General features: G+C 39.3%; 5 protein-coding genes across 20 annotated transcripts in view; 2 read left to right on the forward strand and 3 right to left on the reverse strand.

Moving 5' to 3' along the window:
* The window catches only part of sdk (sidekick), a 61114-nt gene extending 60009 nt beyond the window's left edge, over window positions 1-1105 (forward strand). For all 6 annotated transcript variants that reach the window (XM_015983207.2, XM_064355149.1, XM_015983209.2 and 3 more), the window contains one exon: window positions 336-1105. In XM_015983207.2, the coding sequence (XP_015838693.1) occupies window positions 336-572 (237 nt within the window). In that variant the 3' untranslated portion in view covers window positions 573-1105. The remainder of the gene's footprint in view (window positions 1-335) is intronic.
* Window positions 1092-2746, reverse strand: AIMP2 (aaRS-interacting multifunctional protein 2). 6 transcript variants are annotated; one of them, XM_064355159.1, is made up of 4 exons: window positions 2610-2746; window positions 1798-1962; window positions 1518-1746; window positions 1092-1472 (listed from the first exon to the last, which is right to left on the reverse strand). In XM_064355159.1, exons 2-4 carry the CDS (start codon window positions 1939-1941, stop codon window positions 1111-1113), a joined length of 735 nt encoding a protein of 244 aa, XP_064211229.1. In that variant the 5' UTR covers window positions 1942-1962; window positions 2610-2746; the 3' UTR covers window positions 1092-1110. The 6 variants fall into 6 exon arrangements, with proteins under 6 accessions (XP_064211229.1, XP_008197665.1, XP_001811380.1 ...); XM_008199443.2 differs by lacking the exon at window positions 2610-2746 and adding an exon at window positions 2232-2590; XM_001811328.3 differs by lacking the exon at window positions 2610-2746 and adding an exon at window positions 2250-2588.
* On the forward strand, window positions 2067-18016 carry E(bx) (Enhancer of bithorax). Of its 6 annotated transcripts, none has more exons than XM_015983206.2 (18): window positions 2067-2152; window positions 4753-5035; window positions 6467-6675; window positions 6730-9687; window positions 9737-9872; window positions 9937-10184; window positions 10240-10296; window positions 10409-10690; window positions 12069-12535; window positions 12586-13063; window positions 13174-13436; window positions 13799-13994; window positions 14501-14783; window positions 15896-16085; window positions 16140-16561; window positions 16613-16808; window positions 17240-17324; window positions 17377-18016. In XM_015983206.2, the coding sequence occupies exons 2-18, from the start codon at window positions 4758-4760 to the stop codon at window positions 17580-17582; spliced, it is 6954 nt and encodes a 2317-aa protein (XP_015838692.1). In that variant the 5' UTR covers window positions 2067-2152; window positions 4753-4757; the 3' UTR covers window positions 17583-18016. The 6 variants fall into 6 exon arrangements, with proteins under 6 accessions (XP_015838692.1, XP_015838690.1, XP_015838691.1 ...); XM_015983204.2 differs by lacking the exon at window positions 2067-2152 and adding an exon at window positions 2912-4486; XM_015983205.2 differs by lacking the exon at window positions 2067-2152 and adding an exon at window positions 2912-4486 and having other exon boundaries at window positions 13174-13385.
* Window positions 18017-18061: 45 nt separating this feature from the next.
* On the reverse strand, window positions 18062-21323 carry LOC656992 (4-aminobutyrate aminotransferase, mitochondrial-like). The gene is made up of 4 exons (XM_961250.5): window positions 21157-21323; window positions 19331-19605; window positions 18264-19278; window positions 18062-18218 (listed from the first exon to the last, which is right to left on the reverse strand). Exons 1-4 carry the CDS (start codon window positions 21209-21211, stop codon window positions 18100-18102), a joined length of 1464 nt encoding a protein of 487 aa, XP_966343.1. The 5' UTR covers window positions 21212-21323; the 3' UTR covers window positions 18062-18099.
* A 215-nt stretch (window positions 21324-21538) lies between these two features.
* Window positions 21539-23434, reverse strand: LOC100142469 (4-aminobutyrate aminotransferase, mitochondrial-like). The gene is made up of 7 exons (XM_015983213.2): window positions 23287-23434; window positions 23117-23235; window positions 22898-23065; window positions 22771-22851; window positions 22066-22727; window positions 21749-22017; window positions 21539-21705 (listed from the first exon to the last, which is right to left on the reverse strand). The coding sequence occupies exons 1-7, from the start codon at window positions 23321-23323 to the stop codon at window positions 21566-21568; spliced, it is 1476 nt and encodes a 491-aa protein (XP_015838699.1). The 5' UTR covers window positions 23324-23434; the 3' UTR covers window positions 21539-21565.
* Window positions 23435-23743: the final 309 nt, after the last annotated feature.

Genomic DNA, 23743 nt, shown 5'->3' on the forward strand with positions numbered 1-23743 from the left:
ATATGTTTGGAATGTTCACGTAAAAAATAACTCAAAAAAAACTATATTTTATAATCTGATTATCAGAAAATACATTTACACAATGATATAACTTTCAAACGAACTTTTAGTTGTTACTTAGATTTGCCACATCTCTGTCTTGGCTTTTACGTAAATTTATCTTCATAAATATTAATATTTATACTATAATTATTAATTAATTACTTTTGTACTGAAAACTGTTTGAAACTGTAAAGTGTCCGTAGGTGGTACGCATTGTGTACTGCACTATTGTATAATTGTACAGTTTGACAAATTCATACAATTCAATGCAAAAATAACCGTTTTCGTTGTAGGGTTCGGAAAGCGAAAACGACAGTGTCCTCTCGAATTCGCACTCGTTTGTGAACCACTACGCCAATGTGAACGAGCCATTGCGACCGTCCTGGAAGCGCCAAAAGCCGGTCAGGAATTTCTCGAGTCACACTGATTCGGAACCGGAAGGTTCGGCGAGTTTGAATGGAGGACAGATTATCATTAATAACATGGCGAGGTCAAGGGCGCCCCTACCCGGATTTTCGTCGTTTGTTTAATGATAGCTGAATTAAGAAAATTTGATAATGCCACTGTTACTTAAGTATCAGATTTTCGTGATCTAGGCAAAGACTTGACATTTTTGTACATATTTTTAATTCAAAGTCTATTAAGTGATTAGAGTCAGACTTACTATTTGTATATAAAACCTGTAGGACTTTTTACTGTAGATAACGTTTCAAAGCGCATCTATTCACATTACCATTCATTCCTATTTATATTTTTATATCTTGATATCTATTTATTAGCAATTCTCCCTCGACCATGAAGCTCAAGACGCGTTCGATTTTTTTTGACATGACGGTTTATTTAGCTTTTGATGTTATGGTCTACAGCTTTTTGATGTCGGCAATATACAGTGCGATATTTATGTTTTGTGGATATTCGCTCCAAAGAGTGTCTCAATGTATTGTTTTACGTTTAGTATCCCGAGAGCGTTATCAATGTACTGATAGTATTTACACTGCCTAAGTTTAATGTAATTAAGTGTAACAAAATTTTAAATAAATCTGTGATCCTCTAATTTAAACAAGCGTTTTATTGACAAGCTACACATCTTTGCATCCACTTTCCTAAATTAACATTAACTTCACTAGGATTGGTCGCCTGTTTGATGGCTGAGTAGGCGGCTAAGTCGGCAATACTGATTTGACTCCTGTCACCCAACCACTGACTCTTCCCCAACGACTTGTTCAAAACTTGCAACAAACTCGCCCTTTCAGTCTTGGTCTTAGACTTTACAATATTGTAACAAACATCAAGTAACGCATCGATTTCGTGAACATTATTACAAGTCTCGTAGTTCAAGTAGTCCGAAGTGACCCTAGCTAAGTACCTCAGAATATTGACTTCGCCAAAAATGCGCGAGTGTGCGACCACCAGTTCCGGATTAGCTCCAACTGGAAAAGTTTGTTACAAAAATACAAAATCGCTTGAATAATTACCATCTTTCCAAATGAGCTTTACGTTGATTTTCGGGACGTTTCCCGGCTTGAAACTTTCCAAGGTTTTGGTCAATTGTTGCGCATTTTCAGTCAAGGAACTTAGGCTAGAATGGGTGTAACTTTTTACAGATAGAAACATGTAGTTTTTCCACAACTTCTGGACGAGTTCTAGCGAATAAGGCGGGTTTGTTGGACTCGCGTTGATTATGACGTCGGGGAGACTCGGGGGCTGAAATCAATCGAGTGATTGGGGGGCTCCCTGTGGAACAATCGAACTTACAGGTCCTTGTTTGGGTTTGATGATTTGGCTCGTAACGGCCGCGTTTTTGGAAATTTGTAAGTTGTTCCTGATGTTGTCCATTTGTTTCTTCAAATCAGCAAGTTGCCGGAGGATTTCCTCTTGCCTCAGCTCCAACGCAGCCATCTCAGGCAAATTTTGGTTATTCTGTTTAGGAGAGCTTAAATAAGTACGTTTTAATCACACTTTGCAACATTGAGGATGGTTAAACTAAAATAATGCCCTCCCTCTGACTGTGTTTAAATAGTAACCTCGTTCGTTTTCACTTAAATTTTTGACAGTTGTTCACAAAAATTGATAACTGTGTGTCATGCAAGTGAATTAAGCAGAAATAATGGTGAGTTGGGGCTTTTAAACGCCTTTAAACCTACTTGTTAGTCGACTGAACAATTGAGTAAAATGCAGATATATTAAACCTTTAAAAACTGTTTAACCTGGTCGCAAATATCCACTTTTTTCGGGGCCGATGAAACGTGATCTGTTCGTTGTTCAACCATACCATTTCTTGCAGCGTGGATATTTTTCAATTTGTACATACAGTCAGGGAGCTGCACTGCAATGTCGTGGCGAACGACCTGTCTCGTGCGGTACATCTTCAACGGGCCGTTCATTTTACCAACAAATTCGCAATTTTAACAAAATATCGACTCGTTTTTATTAAAATCGTTCGGACAGTAAGGGGGCAAGTGTCAAGCAGGGGCGCACGTCACCCACACACCAAACCAGGCGCACAAAGCCAAGCTGCGACCATTTACCCACGTTTGGGCGATATATGCGACAGTGAGACACTTAACTGTAGTCAAATCCGGGCGGTGAGAGCGTTATTGGGGCCCGTGGCGGTTAAAATCGATAAGTGACGAGTCGCCTATGCTGGGTGCGTGGCCATCTTGTCGAATGTTGTCGGTGGTGTTTCCGGTTGACCGGAACTGGCGTTGTCATTTTGAAAATGTGAAAAAATTCGAAGTGTTTTTGGCAAAAACCGGTGTTTGGTGAATTGTGGGGTGTCTTCAGGGACGGGGTGTTTTTTTAAAAGGGGTAGCGCTTGTTTTGGTTGTTTTTAGCGGGCGCCATCTGGTGCGTCCGCGCCGAATTGTCGTCATAGTGCGCTTGGATTGGATGCAATGTCCGAGCGAGAAAATCAATTATCGACATAATTAAGTGTTTGTGGTGTCGAATTGTTGACGAATGGGCCTTTTGTGGCCTTCCGGTGGCTTCGTTTGAGCAAAAAGTGATAAGAACGTGGTGTCGGTGAAATTTTATTTGCAAGTTGTCATGGCGGCTGAAGCGTCAGCCAATGGGAGCGCGCCGATCGTCGGTTGTTAGGTGTTCTTTTTCGCTTGTGGGATACGCGTCATCCGAAGAATTAAGTGCGTCCTTCTGGTTAGAGGAAGGATTTGTTGGTTCGATTTGGGGCTGATTTGCGGCATTTGATGGCTTGAGCCGAGATGGGGCTTCAGTGAGTGGTCAATGGGCGCGTAAAATGTGTTTAATGTTGTTTGTCACGTGACGTAGCCGATTTAGTATGGCGAAAAGATCGACTGAACGACCATGAATCGTTTCGAGCAACATTTTTGACATTCGCATTTGTATACAAACGTTTGGGTGAGCTACCACGTGCATTATTGACAGTTGCACCTCGCGATGTCAACCCGAGGCCTAAAGAAGCGGGGGCGGCCCCCCAAAGTCCAAGTCGCCGAAAGAACCAAGAAATTCCAGTATCACCTCCTCAAAAAGCCGAAATATCTCCTGAATTACAACAAGGGCTCGGACTCGCAGTCCAGCACGCCCAACGCGTCGCGGGCGTCCTCCCCGCAGGGCAGCGACGCCGGCAGACGCAGCAGCAACCGCATCAGGGGCAAGGACGGGCACAGAGCGGGCCGCAGGGCCGGCTACTCGGGCTCCAACTACCAGCGCCGGGGGTACAACACGTCCGGGGCGGAGTACCACGACTCCGAGTACCACTACGGCTCCGATTTCGGCGACGATTCCAGTGATAACAAGAGCGAGATCGAGGATGAACTCGGACTCAGTGAAAGTGAATCGGACAACTCGGTCGGGGACCCCAGCAGTGATAGTGACTTCTCGTTGAGTAGTTATAGTACGATGAGCGGCACCCCGAGACGGGCCCTCACGGGGGCCTCGCGCCCCATCACGCCGGAGCCCCTGTGGCTGCAGAACCGCGACATACCCCCCTTGACACTCCCCAAGTCATCCGACGACTTGCTAGTACCTAGAGAACACGTCATGTCGATACTTAGTATTTACGAGGTTTTGAGACACTTCCGCAATTTAGTGCGGCTGTCGCCGTTTCGGTTTGAGGACTTTTGTGCGGCGATTATTTGCGAAGACCAGAGCAGTCTTCTGGCCGAAGTGCACATTATGCTGCTCAAAGCGCTGCTGAGGGAAGAGGACTCGCAACAGACACATTTCGGGCCACTGGACCAGAAAGACAGCGTCAATATCTCACTCTATCTAATCGACTATATTACATATCCGGAAGTTTTGCGGAGTTACGTAGAGAGCGACAAAAGTTTCGATCAGAAAGTTCTGCAAATTTTGACAAACTCTGATTATCCCTTTACCTCTTTGGACGACAGAATTGCAGTCTTGCAGTTCTTGACAGACCAGTTTTTAACAACTAATCCCGTCAGAGAGGATTTGCTGAGCGAAGGTAAAACAACAAAAATTACATAAGTTGCACAAGGTTTTGTAATCACTATTTTCATAAAAACATATCTTTGTTGAACCGTTATTGAAATCGTCCCAAAAATGACCGAGATAAGCCCATAAAGTGTGCACATTTGTAACTTGTTTGTATTACTTTTCAATTTTTTATAAAAAAATTAGCAACTTTAATGCTTTAGCGGCGTACAAATAATTCTATTATGACCGAAGTGGTAATAATTATAGAGTTTTAACAATATGGGTTTGTTCCAGTTCCCATGCACTATGATGACCATTGCCGGGTGTGCCACAAACTGGGCGACCTTTTGTGTTGCGAGACTTGCCCAGCGGTGTACCATCTGGAATGTGTGGATCCCCCCTTAGTCAATGTACCTGAAGAAGATTGGCAATGCGGAATTTGTCGTTCTCATAAAGTTTCCGGGGTTGTCGACTGTGTTTTAGACGTGGAAAAGCAAGGGCAGCTCTCTAGGCAAGAACATATTGGATACGACAGACACGGACGGAAATACTTTTTTTTATGTAGGAGGATTTTCGTGTAAGTTGATAAAATTTAATTAATAATTGTTAGATAGTATTTAATCGAACATAATTGCTATTGTGTGTGATCATAAAATCTTGTCTAGCTACAACACGATCTGTAGATCACATTTTGTACAAATAAGAACGCCAAACGTGCCAATTGTATAATCTGACTAACAAACACTTTATTTAAAAGCATCTTTAAAAGACTACAGCATCGAAATTTATGATGAGTATGTAATAATTTTAAAAAAAATTGTAATATCTTACACAAACTTTTACATAATTGCGCTGCTTGCAGAATAATCGAGAACAAATTAAACGTTTAAAAAAATTTATACAATACTTTCATTTTAAAAGAAGTCAGTCCTAATAACTTGATTATGAGTAAATATATTTCCAAGAAAAACAGGTCGATTAGGATCGCAAGGGAATTTAAAACCAAAGTTACATTGAAAGTTTCAGAATTTAAAATTTTAATAGCACGCTCTACTTTTTAAAACATTTTTGGAAAGAGGGAGGAACAAGTTTTGGGTCTAATCGCTTTTTTTTTGTAAGGGGTGGTTTTACTTTTGAAATTTTTAGTTCTAGCTTTTGGCTACACTTGTTTACGGTATATCTGTAGCCTCAAATGATTTTTTTGCTGTTAAGTAATTGTTGGACGCTGGATTTCAAAACTGCAAATAGATTTTTTCTATTAGCTCTAGTTTTCAAGATAAGGTAACTCATATTAGCATTTATGTAGAAAAATGCACATTGCTTTTTTAGTCATTAAAATTTCTGTTGGCTCTGTTGAGTAACTGTTGGATGCTGATTTCAAATCTGCCAAAGAATTTTTCCTACCAATGTTATCATCCAATTTAATTAAAACAAAAATAATTCAAAAGTAACATAAAATGCATCTAAGAATTTTTCTTCTTGTCGCCTGTCACCTTAAATCCACATCCTTCTTTGTTAAATTAAATTGGCTTAAATAAAATGTTACTAAGCCTTTAAAACGACTCCTAATGCATAAACCTATCAACAAAATTTGTTTATTTTACCACGAATGCGTAAGATTTTCAAAAATGTTTTAAAAAGTGAGAGAGTAAGGTCGTTAGCCATTAAGGGTTGAAACTTAAAATATGTTTTAAGTTGGTTTTGAACTCTTCTCTTATAAAAGCGTGCTGTGAAAGAACAACTGACAAATATTGGGCCTTTTTAGACGGGCCACAAAGGAAAAACTTACAATTTTTGGGCTTTTGTATAGGGCTTAATATGGAAATTAGATACTCAGTCAATATTCTCAATGCCTGAGTTGGAATAACTGTTGATTACTTTTGTTGTCATTTTTAAATTACGTATTTTGTTTTTTACGTTATTGTTTACCGGTTGTTTCATTTGATATACGAGAGCAGATAATTAATTTGCTGCTCATTTAAATATTTTTCGTATTTTTTATTTTTAGAGAAAATGACAATGGAGAGGTGCATTATTACACGACCAAGACGCAACTTGAAGAACTCCTCAAAGTGTTGGATAGTAACGACATGGAAGCGGCACTTTGTCGCGAATTGAATGAGTACAAAGAGGAAATCGTAAGACAAATGGATCTTACAGAAAAATTAACAAATCAGTTGAAAGGCAATAAGAAAACTTATCTAGATGCGGAAAATGGTCAGTGTGTTTATTCTAGATTACATAAATTTTAACACAAAATTTCGATTTCAGCTTTAATAATCAAAACAAATAAGGAAATTGAGGATAAACTGGAAGAAGAACGCAAAGAACGAGTGCGCCAGAACGCCGAAGACATGGTTGCGAAAATGCACGAAGAGAGTTCAGATGCGTTTCCGCCACCCGTGTCTGAGGAAACAGTTGAGACGCCTACTGACGCTAACCAGTCCACCACCTCTGTCGAAGAATCAGAAAAAAATGAAGCTACCGAAGATGAAGATAAAGATTCAAATAAGTCACGAACTAGCACTCCGGCTCCAAAAAACGTCAGTTTAGTCGACGATTTGCGTAAGCGAACATCTGCAGTTTTAAATCGAGACGACGATAAAAACGGCGATGCGTCTCGAATGACTCGACTCAAGTCCAGTCAAATCGCGAACGGAACTTACTTATTTAAACTCGGGATGGAAAACACGTTCAAGTCGTACGTCAATCAATTCACTACAAACGTTATAGCTTTAAACAAACCGCAAAGAAATGAAGAGAGGGATAAGAAGCGACATCTCTCGCATAAATTCTCTCTAACGCAAGCATCAGAATTTAAATGGGTGGGAGCTCTGAATGGCAACCGCACGATTTTGTTAAACACGTTACGACAGACGTTTTTACAACTCGAACAGTCGATTCAGGCGTCTTTTATGCACCCGAATTGGCAACTGTTGCGCAAACACTGGTTGAACATCGTCGGTGGATGTCAACAACCGAAAGATTTCGCGAGAGCTTTGATCGTACTACAGGCTTGTATCAAACCCGTGGTGTTCGCGAACGTTTGGCACGAACAACTGGGTCACATTAAATTATCGAGGATCACTGCTGTCGAACGTGAAGAACGAAAGAAAATAGAGAAACGCGAAAAGAAGGAACGTGAGGAGGAGGAGGAACGCAACCGGATGTTGATTAGTGGTTACGTGAAATACACGATGGGGTTCAAGCACCAATTGTGGAAACAGAAAGGGGAGGAGTATCGGATACACGGCCGTTGGGGTTGGTTGTGGTTATCCACTTCGAGGAATTTCAAACATGTCAATTGCAACGAGATGGGTTTAGCGGCAGGGCCTCTGAAATATATGGTGCAACTTGCCGATGAGAGCGATACCAAAGTTGTAGGTTTAGAGCCTGAGATGTATAAGTACGTTTTGAGTAAATATGGTAAAGATAATGAGACTAAAGACGATTGCGAGTTGAAAAATTTGAGAATTGTGCCTGCGCCCGATTGTTTCGACGAATTGGACGTTTCTAAAGCTTTGCAAACTAGTAGCCGTCTATTATTTCCGAAAGTTGCGAAAAAATCGAAATTGGATGACTTGTTGGGGAGACGCACTCAGTTGAAAACACTGGAGGAGCATAAAATATCGCAAACGAAAAGCGAGGACAATCAGAAAGAGGACGAGACGGTTGATGTTGAAGGAGACGACAATGATAACGATTCAACCTTAGGTTTAGATAAGCAATTGAATAATATGTTAGTCGGCAAAGTCACGTTACCAAATAACACGCCACAAACGAGCGCCAATCGTGAAGTACTCAATTCGATAGCTAAAAAAATACATTCGTTGCGTTTGCAATACACGGCGATTTCGAAGTTGGCGAAAGATTTTCAATGTTACTCGAAAGGTTGTAATTCGAGCGGTAGTACCAACATTGAGACAAATTGCTACTCACCGTTGTGTATGCAAAGGATTAAAGTACGACGCGAATTGTTGGCGCTTTTGCGTAAAGCGAATTTGGCAACGAATTCGAATGCCATGAAATTGACAAGTTCGCCGGTTCCAACGAATAAGAAACCGTCGATTTTGGAGCAGACGTTAAAAGCACCACAGCAAACACCAATCAAGGAGATACCAAGCGAGTTTGTGAGTCTTTTCAAGTCTGCGGCGAATTACGTCGACGAAATGGACGGTGTCTGCGTTCCGGGAGTTCCAGTTGTTAAAAAGGACGAAATCAAGGAGGAAATTGACGAAAAGAAAGAGGCGAAGAAGGTGGAAAGTGGCGTCGATATTGTTACTTCGGTTGAAAATGACAGTTTTGAGGAAAGTCCTCCAAGGAAGAAGTTTAAGTCGGAGGAGAGCGACGTCGATATGGATGATATGACAACCGATGATATCAACGAAATGATAGTGGGAGCTAAAACCCCCGTGGACAAGAAGAGTATAACTATAACGACCACCACAACGGCTACAGTCACCACACAACAGACTATCGTAGATGGGGTTGTTAAAAGTGTGTCGGCTAGTGAGAGTACCTCCGATACTGTTACAGTTTCCTCGAGTGTTAACGGAAGTACAATCCAGACAATGAATGCCAAGACATCGGTATACAGCGCCCAACAAAATCGCCGCTTTTGCGCCTTTAAAAACATGGTCAAACGGGAGGAGAAAACCGTCAAGACCGAACACGCAGAAGACGGTACCGAACGAATCTACAGTACCGTATCAACCGAAGGTAAAATTTACCTCAATCGGGTACCCAACCACGTGGAAACCAAGCGCAAGAAGCGCCAAGTAATCAAATACCCTGTGTGTTCGACTTATCGCACGAAAAAATGCAAAAGCTCGCTCTTGGTACTACCACAGCACGAGGTGCGAAAACTAGCGCGCCATGCGGGTCGTATCCACATTAACGGATACCATGCGTTAGCCAAACCCAACAATAGTGTATGGCCATACCCTTGTGCCCGTCCATTGTTTAAAACTTGCTGGGTTTATCGGACCGGAATCGTTAGATCATTGGCCGCTGTAGCGCTACAGTTGCGGATCTTGTGGTCATGTTTGAGGTGGGATGACATGCAGACGAAGCCTCCGAATACCGAAGGCAAGCACCAGGTGACCACCGAAACCGAGATTTTGTCGTTGGAGTTGTTGAAACATCGACATGTGGGCCAGTTTTTGGAAAAGACGCAGTATTTGCGCCGGAAGGTTGTTATACCCTTGGAGTTGCCCAAAACAGTCAGAGGTAAACGAATGTCTAAGTGGTGGTTGTAGTGTTTCATTGTTTCTTGTAGAAGTTACGTCGATTCGTAGCGGTTTGCGCAAACGTAAGCGTCCGGAGTCGCCCCAAAGCACCGACCCCCAGGTTAGCGAGGAGTGGGTGGACGAGGATAAATTGGAGCTTTGGGAGATCAAGCAGTACGGCGAAAGGTCGGTGTTTGTTTGTTGCTTGCATGAATTTTCACTAACTGCTTGCTCGTGTGTTATTATACAGGATAGAGAAGGCTAATGCACAAGTTATAACTAGGAGTCGGACTGGAAATCTGCCGCCGGCGAAAGCCGTCGTCGATTCAAGCGAGTTGAATAAAGTGACAGTTTCGGGTAAAGCAAGTGCTGAGGAGATTAAAGAAAAGATGGAGCAACAGTTGAGAATACAACGCGCCGCACATCAACAGAAGCGGGCGTTGGAGATCAGGAATTCGCCGGGGCAGATAATCAAAATGGTCGGAAGTACTGCACAAGGTGAGTGTTCGTTTTTTTGGTAAATTTGCGTCAAGTTTAATTATTTCTTCAAAAGCTGCCACTACTACAACTACAAAACCGAGCACCACAAACACTCCAATACAACCGAAAGGTAGGGTTTTAAGTGTTGGATGTGTGGTTACTCACGTGGCGCTTAGCATGATTTTTATTTCTATTGTAGTTTGATTTTAATGTTGATTTTTACTCTTGTTTGTTTTGTTTAGTGACGACAACGCCGGATGGACAAATGAAGATTGTGAAAAATATAGCCAATCAAGCCGTCGTTAGTGGTAAAACAACATTGACTTCTTTATTGACGTCAAATAGTAATAAACTAGTCGGTCGTCGGTTGCTGATGACTAAAGCAGCTGATGGGACGACACGAGTCGTCGCCAATGCAGCCAGTATCTTGCCCAAAAATATACAGAATACTCAACAATCGCTTATTAAAGTTCAAACAACCGGAGCTCAGTCAACTCTGCAGACGGTTCAGATTCAGCAGCCTGGTAAGTGATGTTACTTTTTGTTTTTGTTTTTTTTTTGTTATTTAGATTAGTTGCTTTTACCAAATACGTGGAATTTTTTTATTATTATATCTATTTTGTGTTATGATCAACTGTTAAAGATCCGTTAGATTAACATTACTATAAATACGAGTATAAATAAATAAGATGCTGGAGGAAGAGTTTAAGTAAAGATAAGCTTCCACCTTAGATACTTAAAATTTATGAAATATATATCATCTGATTACCTTGTATTAAGGTGATTTTCGGTACGAATTTAAGTTGTGACAAGTTTGAAGTTTTTAAATACAAATACTTCGTTACATTAATAAAAATATAGTGCTTTTTATGGCTTTTTATTTATTTATTTATTTTGAATGATTAACAGAAACACTAATAACACATAATGATGGCATTCTGTTAACGAACTTTTTTTTTTCGAAAAGTTATTTTCTATTCCGGGGTTCTGGCAACCTTATCAGTCTTATCACACATCTAAGAAAATCACGATTTCTAATAAAATAATTTTTTTTTACTTTTTACACGCCTGGCTGTATATTAAAAAGGTATCTTCTAACTTGTGGCCTCGTAAATTTTGGTGACAATGTGAACTGTTATTAGGGTAAGATTGTAAAGATTTCGTTGAGATATTCAAATACAGACATCAGTTTTTGTCAATTTTATTACGAAACTGTAAATAAGGGGCTTTAAAAAGGTTGACAACTGGTAAGTGATTTTCTTGTTGGCAAATTATACCATCTTCTAATAAATCACACATCTGATTTGCGTTTAAGTGAAAAAAAAAAAACACGATTATTTAACCAACCAAGTTAAAATTTGTAATTATATTTTGATTGATGATTCTCTTAGTGTAAAAACTTTATAGTTAAATTAACAGTTAGTATCACAATACTGATACGACTTTATTTATTAACAAAAAAAATTATAAAAACTGAAAGTGGTCTTTATCCATGTAGTTGTATAAAATTTCAAGAATTTAATTACATTAAAAGCTGCGATTTTCTTGGATGCGCGATAAGGTCGCCGGAGTCCTAAGGACTAAACAGAATGAGACGACCTCGCTTCTGTTTTTTTAAAGATGCTTTTCCAATCCTCGTTAATTTGTTTTTACAAAAAATTGCTTACAAAATAATAAATTTCGTACTATTGGTGTAGGCAGTTTTATTGATTTGGAATATTTATTTTACTATATATTGTTTTTTTTTCTCTATTTTTTGAAGTAGTGTTGTTTTTATTTAGTGTTATCTATTCTTTTTTCGCGTTGGAGAACGAGATTAGACATTTTGCGTTCAAAGTAAAGTAAAAATTGAAGCTGCTTTGTGTTGTTGGAAAGTGAACTGATTTTTCAATTATCACGCAGTCACCAGCACATCGACGCCGGTCAAACAGACCGAGACCCCACAAAGGGTGCAAATAATGCGAACGCCTGACGGTCGCATTACCGTGAAAGGTCTCTTACCCGGTCAACAATTGGTCCAATACCCGGATGGTAAACTCCAAGTGATGACCAGTGCCCAATTACAACAATCTGGATTAACCGTTAAAACACCAACACCTACTCAAACACCCGCCAAATCAACGATTAAACCGTCAACGAATACTCCCGTAGGTAAGATGGTTGTTCAGGGAAATCAACTGAAACCGGCTAATCAACAACAAACTGCGAGTCCGGTTAAAACGCAACAAGTCATCGTTAAAACACCCGGAACTCCGGTCGTTCAAAAAGTTGGCACTCCAAATACGGTCGTAGTAAGCGGCGGTCAAGTCATACAACAGCAAGTTGTTATTAGCGGAAATCAAGTTATCGGCACACCGTCTGGTCAACAGGTATTTGACCGTTTATGTTTCCTTTCGTTTTATTTACGCCAAATGTTTAGGTTATAACGAATCAGATTGTGGTTAACAATCAGAGTTTGGCTCAACAGATCGCTTCCGGTAAAGTACAAATGGCGACGATAAACGGCCAGCAAGTTTTAATCCGGCCAACCGGAAACAATCAAGCTCAAGTCGTAGCTCAGTTGACTCCGGGTAGCTTGACTCAGTTAAATTCAGGCCAGACTGTAGCCACACCAATCAAGCAAGCCGTATCACAACAGCAAACAACTGAGACTAAAACACCACAAACTACGGCTAAGACTCCGGTGGCGCGCGATAATGCAAATCAGACCGATCAAGCAACCATTGAACAACTCTTAGTGGGACAACCGCCCGGAACTGTTATCAAATGTGTAACAGCACAGGTGATACAAACTGACTACGGGCCGAGGATAGTTTTGCAGGGGTTGCAAGGGGCCGATTTTACGGCCCAGCAGTTGGCAGCAGTGCAGCAGCAAGTCAAGCAACAACTGCTAAAGGGTGAGTCATTTTACTGTTAATATAGTGCTAAGAAATTTTGACTCAAGTTGTAAATTATTTACAACTTATTTTCTCTGGAGCTTGTGTTAGTTTTCGTGATGTTTGTTTAGCGCAAGCTTCAACCGGGAAGCAGGGTGTTTTGGGACCGACTAAGATCTATCTTGCCGTGCAGCCGAGCAATTCCGAAGGACAATCCGAGGGTGTTTCGAGTCAACCGCCTCCGCTAGCTCCCGTCCAGCAGTCTGTCGTACAGTCGGCGGCGACTCCAGCCAAAGGACAACAATCGAACATCGTCAAACAGACTGTTTCAACAGTACAGCAGGTATGCAACGTAACCCCCAAGCCCAAGGTGATAGTGCAACCTGCTAATCAGGTACTTTTGACTTGAGATCAATTTTAACCAACCTTGTTGTCGCATGGTCTGGCCTTTGATTGATGTTTTATTAATATGTAAGTGCGTCTTTGTTTTACTCTTTCGTCTACATTTTTTCGACGGTGCTTTTGCATGTGTTAATTTAAGAAGAGATTAAAGTGTGAGAAGCATGTAACTTATTCTTGTTTTTGTGGTGGGTGTGAGGCGGCTTTGTTCATGGCTTCACATCATTTGTTTGTACTAACACGTGTTGGAATAAAAGACTGATGATGAAACAGCTTTTTGTTTACTTTATGGTCCTACAAAAGTATAGTGCACGGTCGGTGGAAATTTTTCTCACTAAGTCTTGACAATCCTTCCAGACGAACGAAAATGTGACAACTTCGGGTCGTCAAGTGCTTGTCAATGGGCAGCAGTCGCAAACTTCTGCTCTGCTTCAAGCCATGAAAGCGAATATGGAGTCTAATCAGAGTGTCACAACGTCGCCACAGCAGCAACAAACCGCTTCTAGTGATCAGAATAAGCAGTTTGTCGTCACGCCTGACTATATACAACAAAGTATGTTGCTATATCAACCATCTGTAATTGTGTACAATCCTAATTGTACCACTTACCCATTGCAAAACGACTTCGTCAATCGGTTTTAATTAACTTAAACAATCGAACAGTATTTAGAAGAGCAAGGGTTCCTACTCGATCAAAAGTTTCCCTATTGTGCGTATTTTATTTCTGTGATATTTTCGTGTTTTTGTTCCCTAAAAAAGACTGATTTTTATACATTTGTTCGTTTTCGCTTATTTCATGTGACGTTACCGGAAACTTTTGAGGTAAATAAATTATTATAATCTAGTTGCAACAATTTCCATGCGATGATGTAAGCTGTACCTAAATGTATCCGAAAAATTGTGTAATAAAACTGTTACAAAAAGCGACCAGGAGTTTCCTTGCCAAAAACCTTGCACTTCTTTATTTTCAAGTCGTTTTGCTTTGGGTCTCCTAGTTATTACCAGAACTTCCCTCTTTTATTTTGTATTTTTCATATTTTTTTGTCTGAATTTATGCAGCTATTAAAACTGCACTTAAACAAGAAAACCTTAATCCCGAGATCGAAGAGAAACTGTTGCAACTCCAACGATATCAAGAGAAACAAATGAAGCAAGAACCGGACATTCCCACGCCAGTAGCCAAAGTTAACACTCCATTACCGGTCAGTAACACGCGCTTTAACGTTTCGCGCAAACGGACCCCGAGTGCCAGCAGAAACGACGACAGCGACTGGGTCATGGAGACGCCGAAGCGCTCGAGGCCCAACAGAAACAGCGAAATTAAAAAAATTGACGATATACAGTAAGTACAATTTAATTAGTAAACGAATCAATTACTCAAGCAACAGCAACTAAGTATTAAAAAAATGCAGTAACAACGGAATATGTAAAACAGAAAACCGATCGGTTTTGCCGTGTTTGGTAAATTGTTTTAATTTTAGAGTCTTATTCTGCCTCAAAATGTTACAGTTTGGATTAAAACGGCTTATTTCGGACGATTCTTTGCTTCGAAACGCGGAAACTTTTATAAAACAGATTGAGAACGTCTTATACTGTCTCAAAACAACGATTTATCGTACAGTTTAACTAAAAACGGCTTATTTTGGACGATTCTTTGCTTAGAAATTGGTTAACTTTTATATAACAAACAGAACACGTTTCAATCTGTCTCAAAAGAACTATGTTATAGTTTGCATGAAAACGGCTTGTTTTAGACGTTTTTTTGCTTCGAAACGAGAAAACTGTTATTAAACAGACTAAACACGCTCTATATTCTGGCTCAAAAGAACGAATTAAGTTACAGTTTGGATGAAAACGGCTTATTTTGGGCAATTATTTGCTTGAAAACGAGTAAACTTTGATAAAAGAGAAGGAAACCGTCATATTTTGGCTGTAAATCTTGAACTAATAACCACAAAAATTTGCGTTTGCTAAAGATGCTTTATTTTTTCGACAATTTTTTGTAATAAATATTAATGAATTGAAAATACTAATATTCATAAAACAATAAACATTAATTATATTAACCGAAATTTTGAGGTTTCTCTGTCATGCGTGTGGTCATTCTTAAATGTTTTGTTTAAAAAATACGTAAAAAAAGTAGAAACGTAGCATTAGCGCTTTGTTAAAAAATAATAAGAATTTTTTTAGTTTCTTGGTCGTATCATAACAGTGCATCATTCTTCTACACGTTTCTTACAATATTATCAATATTTAAGATTTTAATAAAAAAAATATCAAGTAATTTTATGTTGGCGCAAATTCTAATTATGTAAAAATAGAAAAATTATTTTTAGTATAGTTGCCTCTGTCGCACACTTTGTGTCTTTTTTAGCCTTAAAAAATTAATTGCATTTGCTGCTCTATTTTGGTATTGTTAATTTAAGGGCGCGTGTGATTTATTTTTTATTTTAGTGAATCCAGCAAGGAGAAATTAATTTCGCCCCGCGCCCGCGTAAAATTAAAAGAGGCGGCTGAACCCGATCGAAAAGTAACCCAAAGAACAAAAATATTGGTCAGTTTATATCGCCAGAAGGAATTTCTCAAGAAAGACATTTTACGAAAGCGGGCCTTACTTGAAAAGGAATTACAATACGAGATTCAGGTAAATTGAATAAAAAAATTATCTTATTTTATATTGATTGTGTTGGGATTGTAGAAAGAAGTAGCAGAGGAATTAGCTGCCCGGACAAAGATCGAACGAACCAAACAAGATGAGGTTCGCACTGGTAGCAGTAAACGAAAATCGGCAGCGACGGCCACCACGGCGGTCATCCCTCAAGCCTCCAAAACTGCTCGTCACAAGAAGGGCCAAAAACAGACTCATGCCGTCCCATCGACGGCGGCACAAAGAAGTGGCATTAAAAAGGAAAAATTGTATTGCGTTTGTCGGACGCCGTACGACGAGACGAAGTTTTACGTCGGTTGCGATTTGTGTAATAATTGGTTCCACGGGGATTGTGTGGGAATCACCGAAGAGAGTAGTCGAACGCTGACTGAGTTTGTCTGTGAGGAGTGCAAGCAGGCCAAAGATACGGAAAAATTGTACTGTTTGTGTCAGCAGCCATACGACGACTCACAGTGAGTTGGCTTGGGTGAAGTTGAGTTCAGGCGTGATTCGTTTGTGTTTAGGTTTTATATCTGTTGCGACCGGTGTCAGGATTGGTTCCATGGCCGCTGTGTGGGGATTTTGCAGTCGGAAGCCGATAATATCGACGAGTATGTGTGTCCAAGGTGTCAGAGGAATTCGTCGGTGAATTTCGCAAATATGAAGGATTTGTCGCAGAAGGACTTTGAGGCGTTGAAAAAACTAATCAAACAATTACAGGTGAGGACTTTTTACTCTAGTTATAAAAACTGCTTACAAAAAATTCGAAATAATTGTTCCCATTTTAAATTTTTCATGGCAGTTATAGTGCATTCTATTTTGTTTACCTCAACACTTTTTTACCTGAACCGAAAACTTGTGCACCGTAGATTTCTGCACAATGTAAAACGTTTTCGTACAGCCTGGTTTCTTATAATGCTGTTGTCATTTGTAATATCGAAAACCATTTGAATTCAAAATAAAGGTAAAATATTTATTACTTTAGTAATCGTTCTTTTGTTATTTTTGTTTTTCATTCGTTATTATTATTTTTATGTTTTTTAATATTATAGGAACACATACTATTCTTATCGTATTACTTTAAAAAATATATTTATATTCATCTCTTTACATTTTTTAATAAAGGTTTATTATTATTTTTGTTTGTGTAGGCTCATAAAAGCGCTTGGCCGTTCATGGAGCCGGTGGATCCGACTGAAGCTCCCGATTATTACAAGGTGATTAAGGAGCCAATGGGTAGGTCCTTATGGTTTGGTTTTGGCGGTTTAGTGATTGTCGCTTGTTTCAGACCTCCAAAAAATTGAGAATAAAATCAATGATCAAAGTTACACAAAGTTGAGTGAGTTTATAGGGGACATGACGAAAATATTCGATAACTGTCGATACTACAATCCAAAGGAATCTCCGTTCTTCAAGTGTGCAGAGTCTTTAGAAGCTTATTTTGTGAATAAGATAAAATGCTTAAGAGATAAATTTATGGAGACCAACAAATGATTCGTTTCTTAAATGAGCTTTTTTAATTTTAGGCAATAAGTGCGTACACGGGATTTCAAGTTGATTGGTAATAGATCTCAGCGTAGGAATTGTGTGACCAACTTGAAATCTTGACTTTTTTGTATATAAGTTGTGAATATATGTACGAATGCGATTTAAGTTAGATTTAAATAGTTACGACATATTTTTAAAAGCTCTGTATTATTTATATTTAAATTAATAAACTTGTTTAAGTTTTTTAAATTATTTTCGGAGTTCATGATGTAGTGTATTTATATAAAACGTGGATATATAAAGCATCTATTCAGATATAGTTAGTGCCATTGTAGATATTGTGTTATTTAACAGAGTCTTCTTATGTTTGCACATATGAAATTTTTATATTTGGTCGGTATTATATCGACTTGTAACAGTAAATATAATATTTACATTAACTGCGTTTCATTCCCTAATCGCTGTTTTAGGCGAAAGAAGAGGACTGACGCAAGTATAATTTTTATTTTGTTTAATTATTACATTAGTTTTCCCTCAGGACCTGTCTGAAGCGCTCCAGGAACACATCGGCGTGGCGTTCCTGGAAAATGAGCGACGGTCTCAGCCTCAAAGAGTGATCCCCACAGCCCCCCATCAAAACACCTGAAACCGAAACATTACCCAGTCCTCAAGCAAACAAACACTAACCTTTCTGCTTCATTTTCGCAATAATACTGTCTCGCAAAGCGGGCGTGTGCGCATTCACGGCCAAAAACGTGCCACGTCCCCTGGTGGAGTTAATTTTTTCAGGAAATTCAGCCTCCAGTCTCAACAAGCCTTTCTTCAACTTATCCCCGACTTTATTAACATTATCCAGGAGATTCTCATTTTTGATAGTCTCAAGACACGCCTCCAACAGGGCGATTTTCCCCGGATCCCCCATCCAGGTATTGAAAATCCTGTAGGGCTGTTTGGGCCTCAAATCAACCGAATGGTAGTACCCCCCTGTCAGCATTTTTTTGCTGAAGGTGACGATATCAGGGGGCGATTCTAGATTGAAGTGTTCGTGTGCCCAGAACTTCCCTGTGGCCCCACACCCTGTCTGGACTTCGTCAATGAGATAACTGGCGCCGTATTTCTTGGCGATTTTCTGCAACTGTTGGAAGAATTCCGGCGAGGCCTCGTTGTCGCCCCCTTCCGACTGGATGGGCTCGATGACGATCCCCGCCACGGGTTTGCCCTTCTTATTGTAAGTCTGGATCAAGTCCTCGACCGCTGCGAGACACCTCTTGTCTTCGGCCGCGTTCTCGCGCGCGTGTTCCTCAAGGGGGTACTTGTACTGTGGGAAGGGGGCGATGGGCCAGTCGAACGAGGGCACGTCGAGCTTGTGGATGGCTTTGGAGTGCGTGGTGGCGAGGGCCCCCAAAGTGCGGCCGTGGAAGGCCCCATGGAAGGACAGCAGGGACAGGTCGGGGGCGCCGGGTGGCTTGTTACTAACGCAGCTCTCTTTCTCCAGGTCGGTGAAATCGACGTTTTCGCCTCGTTGGTGCCGGCGGTAGGCGATAAACATGGCTTTGTACGCGTTTTCGTTCGAACACGAGCCACACATCATTGTGGTGACGTTTGGGAGCCGGGGGGCCACTGAGAGTAATACGCTGCGGAGCTTTTTCGGCCAGTAATCGCCCGGGAATACGCCCAGGGCTGGCCGGTTGACTAGTGCTTTCTAAATTTTTTGAAAAACTATGATTAGGTATTTTTTTATTATTTGAACTAACCAAATTATCTTCATTTTGGAATACTTTGAGTAGGGATGGATGGTTGTATCCTATCGGGATTGACGCGATTTGGTTGTATGTGTCGAGGATTACGTTCCCGTCAACATCCACGATGTAGTTCCCGAGGGATTTGTTGTAATCGGCGAAAAACTGAACCGCTTCGCTCTGTTGGATGGCATTGAGTTCGGCGTGAAGTTTTCGGGAGTTCGGACCCGGAATTTCGGTTTTTAGCTGGGGCCCCGTCGGTTCGCCTTTGACGTAAGTCCTAACAGAGCCTACAAATTTTGTTTCCACTGAGCGGTTTTAACATATTTGCGTTATCTGTTGTGAAATAATAGAACAACAGATATGAAAACATTTTTATCGTGAACGTAAGTCAACTGTTTTTGCATTTTCTATTAAGGGAAAGAATTACTCCCACAAGTCATTTGCCGTCACATATTTTTAGGGGACACACGTTTTTTAAACTGATTCTTAATGGAGAATGTTCTGCTCACTGCAAATTCGAAGTTCGATAATCTGTTTTTGAAATCATGTTCGTCATAAGAAAAAGACGTTACTTTGTTCGTTTTAAGAGTTTGATGAGTTAACGATTGACAATTTCAAATTAAAACAAAAGCCAATTTATTTTTAAGGGTCCACTATTGGTCCAAAAGTATTTCATTTTTTCTTTAATACCCTAATGTTGAAAGGAAATAATGTTCAAAGAACACCCAATATTTTTTTCTGTTTTCAGGATTTTTTTCTGATTTAAATAAAGCACTGATAGCATTTTAACAGACTTTCGCCCCTACAGCCCGATTAGAAGAATGTATCCTGTAAGTTACTTTCAAAAACCTAACTTATAACGGTTGTAAAACTCCGAGAAAATTGACTGAAATTCGACCCTTTTTAGCGTTGGTATTCTCTTAAAAATATCCTTTATTTTTAAGAGAATTTAATTTTATCCTGTAAGTTACTTTCAAAAACCTAACTTACCTAACGGCTGTAAAACTCCGAGAAAATTGACTGAAATTCGACCCTTTTTAGCGTTGGTATTCTCTTAAAAATACAAACAATTTTACATTCAAACCTGTCCAAATATTGGAAAATGGTTTTCTTTTTTTGTGCTTACGTCGATGTTAAGTTAAAAATAATATCTGTTATGAAATAATCAGTAAAAACATCAAAACATTTTTATCGTGAACGAAAGTGAGTGTGATGCACTGATGAGTAAAGCACTTGCAATGGATTTTATTAAACGTTTAACCTTTTAAATTCGTTTAAATTGTATTTAAATTTTTATCCACACGTGTTTATGGCGTCCAAACATAGCTTCATGTCTTTGATTAGAGACACAGTGATAATAGAGCTGAAAATGTCAAATCACGAAAGTGCTCCTCATATCTTATTTAAACAAGATCAAAATATTTATTTAAAAATTGTGGCTATTTACCAAAATACGTAACCTTGATTTTAATAAAAGCAAATACATGTGGGATTATTTTTATAACTATCGAGTTATTTTTCTCTTTCGAATGTAGAGCGTACCACTAAATGAACATTATTATCCAATTTAATCCTGTTAAAATCATTTGTAAACATCTCTTATATAATTGAGCTGCATTACTTTGTTTATCAACATTTTTCTTTCTATTGTTGCTAACTTTTATTATTTAAGAATTTAAGACTTGATGATTCGTTAACCAATTAATGAATACACAAAAATTCGAGTCGTTTTATGATTTTAAACAATTTTTATCAGGATGATTACTGATTAGAAAATTGATTTGTCTTAAAAAAAATCTTAGATAATCGGCGTGACCACATATTTCTTGTTAACTTACTCGTTTTTGCGACATTTTGAAGGATGGGACTCACTGTTTTCGACCACAACTGCATGTTTACAACCGCTCTGCTCTCACCAAAATACGTGTTCACTCTCTTGTTACCTTGAGTTCAATAAAATAAAACGAATAGTTAAGCGGCTGGCTTTCAGCGGAAATATTTAATATGATATGATAAATGGTATCAAGATTTTCAATTGTGTTAATAAAGGTCAAGTTTAATTCTGCATTTGATAAACAGTTTTATCTAAATCTTCACACGATATTGGAAAAAGTTAAGTCACTAGAATTAAGTGACCAGCAGGATTTTACTGCTGGAATTTTTCGATTAAGAGAGATAACAGCCCTTGTAAAAGTCAAGGTCGCGATTTATCACAAGCGATTACAATAATTGTGGGTACTTTATTTCTTACAAACGTACACAATCATTATTAATTTCTTTCAATACTTCTCTGAACTTGTCTAAAAATATATCGACGTGGCTTTCGTCGAAAGTTAAAGCGGGCCGAAACCTAATGCCTTTGTAACCACAATTCCCAACCAGGACACCTGAAATCATTTTTCAGACAATTTCAGTTTTCACAAACCATACCTTTATTTAGCAGTTTCTTCATAAATTCATTTCTCATGTTTTCATCTTTGGCATCGAAGGCAAGAAGAGTTCCAACCCCTCGTACTGAATACACTAAATTAGGAAATTCACTTTCGAACTGGTGGAGACCACACTTGAGTCTTTTTCCGGCTTTTTGTACAGTCTCTAAAAGATTTTGCTCCCTCATGACTTTAATAATCACTTCAAGTAACATAAGTTTCCCCGGATCTCCCATCCAGGTGTTGAAAATACGATAAGGCACATCCGGCCTGCAATTAAATTCAAAAGGCGGAAACAAGTAAATAATTAAAAATTACGTCAACTCCTCCGAATGGAAGTAACCCCCAAGTTGAAATTTTTTCGCAAAAGTGATTACATCGGGCGGCGTCTCTAGGTCAAAATGTTCGTGAAACCAAAACTTCCCCGAGGCTCCGCCCCCCGTTTGCACTTCATCGAACAACAAATACGCGTTGTTCTTCTTCACGATTTTTTGTAATTGTTGGAAAAATTTCGGGGATGCTTCGTAATTCCCCGCTTCTGATTGTAAAGGCTCGACGACTACTCCAGCAACCGGTGTTCCTTTCTTCTCATACTTCGCCATCAAGTCCTCAACTTCGGCCAAACATTTCCTGTCTTCTTCCTTATTTTCCCGCATATTTTCCTCTAAAGGATACTTGTATATTGGAAAATGCGCAGCGGGCCAATCGATGGACGGGAGGTCAACCTTTTGGATAAATTTCGAGTGCGTTGCGGCCAAACAGGCAAAAGTCCGGCCGAGAAAAGCGTTGTGGAACGACAGTATTGTTAAGTTGGGACAACCTGGGGGTTTGTTAAGCACGGCGGAAGTTTTCTCTTCTTCGGTAAAGGGGCGGCCGCCTCGTTTTTTGAGCTGGTAGCTCACAAACATGTGTTTGAAGGCGTTTTCGTTGGCACACGCCCCGCACATCATGAGGTAGATTTTGGGCAAACAGGGCGCAATCTTAAACAAACAATTATTTGGTGCCAAATAAAGTCTTCCTTACTTGACTGAACACATTTTTCACTCTTTCGGGATAATCGTCTCCGGGGAATAACCCAAGAGCGGGTCTGTTAATTAAACGTTTCTGTAAATATTGTGTAAAACTTTGAAAGGCTTGACTCTGCACTCACAAGATTGTCGTCGTTTTTGAACACTTTGAGTAATTCGGGGTGGTTGTAGCCTAAGGGGGCTGCGGATATTTGGGTGTAGGTGTCCAAGATAACATTGCCGTCGGCGTCGACCAAATAATTTCCAATTGATTTTACGTAATTAATAAACAGCTGGATTGTTTCTGAATACTGAAAATTCGTCAAGCTTGTGTTTATTTTTAATAAGCTGGTGCTACTAACATGTATTTTGTGCAACTCTCCTTGGAGTTTTTTGGAATTGGGGCCAGGTATTGGCGTTTTGACAGAAGGGCCTTTGGGTTCTTCTACCGAAGAACAACATGTACGAGTTTGATACTTGTCTGAAGTTTAAACATTAAATTTCCAGAGATTTATCTCTGGTAAATACTCACTCAGTTTTATGCAGTTTTTAAAACGTCTGAATAACATTTTTGCGTCCGTTTTTTATTACAATAATCAATGTAAATTGTGTGTATATAAATGACAAATGTGCCAAATGCTAAATTAATTAATTAGTGTCAATCAGCGCAAACGACGTAATTAATAATTAATTTTTTAGCGATAACAAAAATTCAACATTCGATTATCACGTTTTCTGCAATGGTGAATGTTGGAGGTACAGTAAAATAAATTACATTGCGATTTGATTATAGTGGTATTTATCATGTCTACCTTCCTTATTTTATTGTTAGTTCAAAAGTCATCCAAAAATGAAATAGGTGGAGTGATAATAAAAATAAATTTTCTAAACACGTAGGGTAAGTGGATTCACCCTCCAATTGCTTTAAGATTTTCTTAATCTCATGTTAGTTAATTCTTTTTTTAAGGAAAAAAATTCGAAGAAAAAAA

This window comes from Tribolium castaneum, chromosome 2 (assembly GCF_031307605.1).
Source record: "Tribolium castaneum strain GA2 chromosome 2, icTriCast1.1, whole genome shotgun sequence".
Classification (NCBI taxonomy): domain Eukaryota; kingdom Metazoa; phylum Arthropoda; class Insecta; order Coleoptera; family Tenebrionidae; genus Tribolium; species Tribolium castaneum.

Excerpts from the sequence above, each read along its gene's own strand:
- AIMP2 (XM_008199443.2), bottom strand. The coding sequence starts at position 2,426 with ATGAACGGCCCGTTGAAGATGTACCGCACGAGACAGGTCGTTCGCCAC. Across the intron at positions 1,963-2,231 it reads AGGTTAAACAGTTTTTAAAG|AATAACCAAAATTTGCCTGA; the intron begins GTTTAATATATC and ends TCTCCTAAACAG. Across the intron at positions 1,473-1,517 it reads AAAGCTCATTTGGAAAGATG|TTGGAGCTAATCCGGAACTG; the intron begins GTAATTATTCAA and ends AAACTTTTCCAG.
- LOC656992 (XM_961250.5), bottom strand. The coding sequence starts at position 21,211 with ATGCAGTTGTGGTCGAAAACAGTGAGTCCCATCCTTCAAAATGTCGCA. Across the intron at positions 19,606-21,156 it reads TCAAAATGTCGCAAAAACGA|GCTCTGTTAGGACTTACGTC; the intron begins GTAAGTTAACAA and ends CAAAATTTGTAG. Across the intron at positions 18,219-18,263 it reads TGCGAAAATGAAGCAGAAAG|GTGTTTTGATGGGGGGCTGT; the intron begins GTTAGTGTTTGT and ends TTTCGGTTTCAG.
- LOC100142469 (XM_015983213.2), bottom strand. The coding sequence starts at position 23,323 with ATGTTATTCAGACGTTTTAAAAACTGCATAAAACTGA. Across the intron at positions 22,852-22,897 it reads TCAAAAACGACGACAATCTT|AAACGTTTAATTAACAGACC; the intron begins GTGAGTGCAGAG and ends CAATATTTACAG. Across the intron at positions 22,018-22,065 it reads TTCCATTCGGAGGAGTTGAC|GCCGGATGTGCCTTATCGTA; the intron begins GTAATTTTTAAT and ends ATTTAATTGCAG.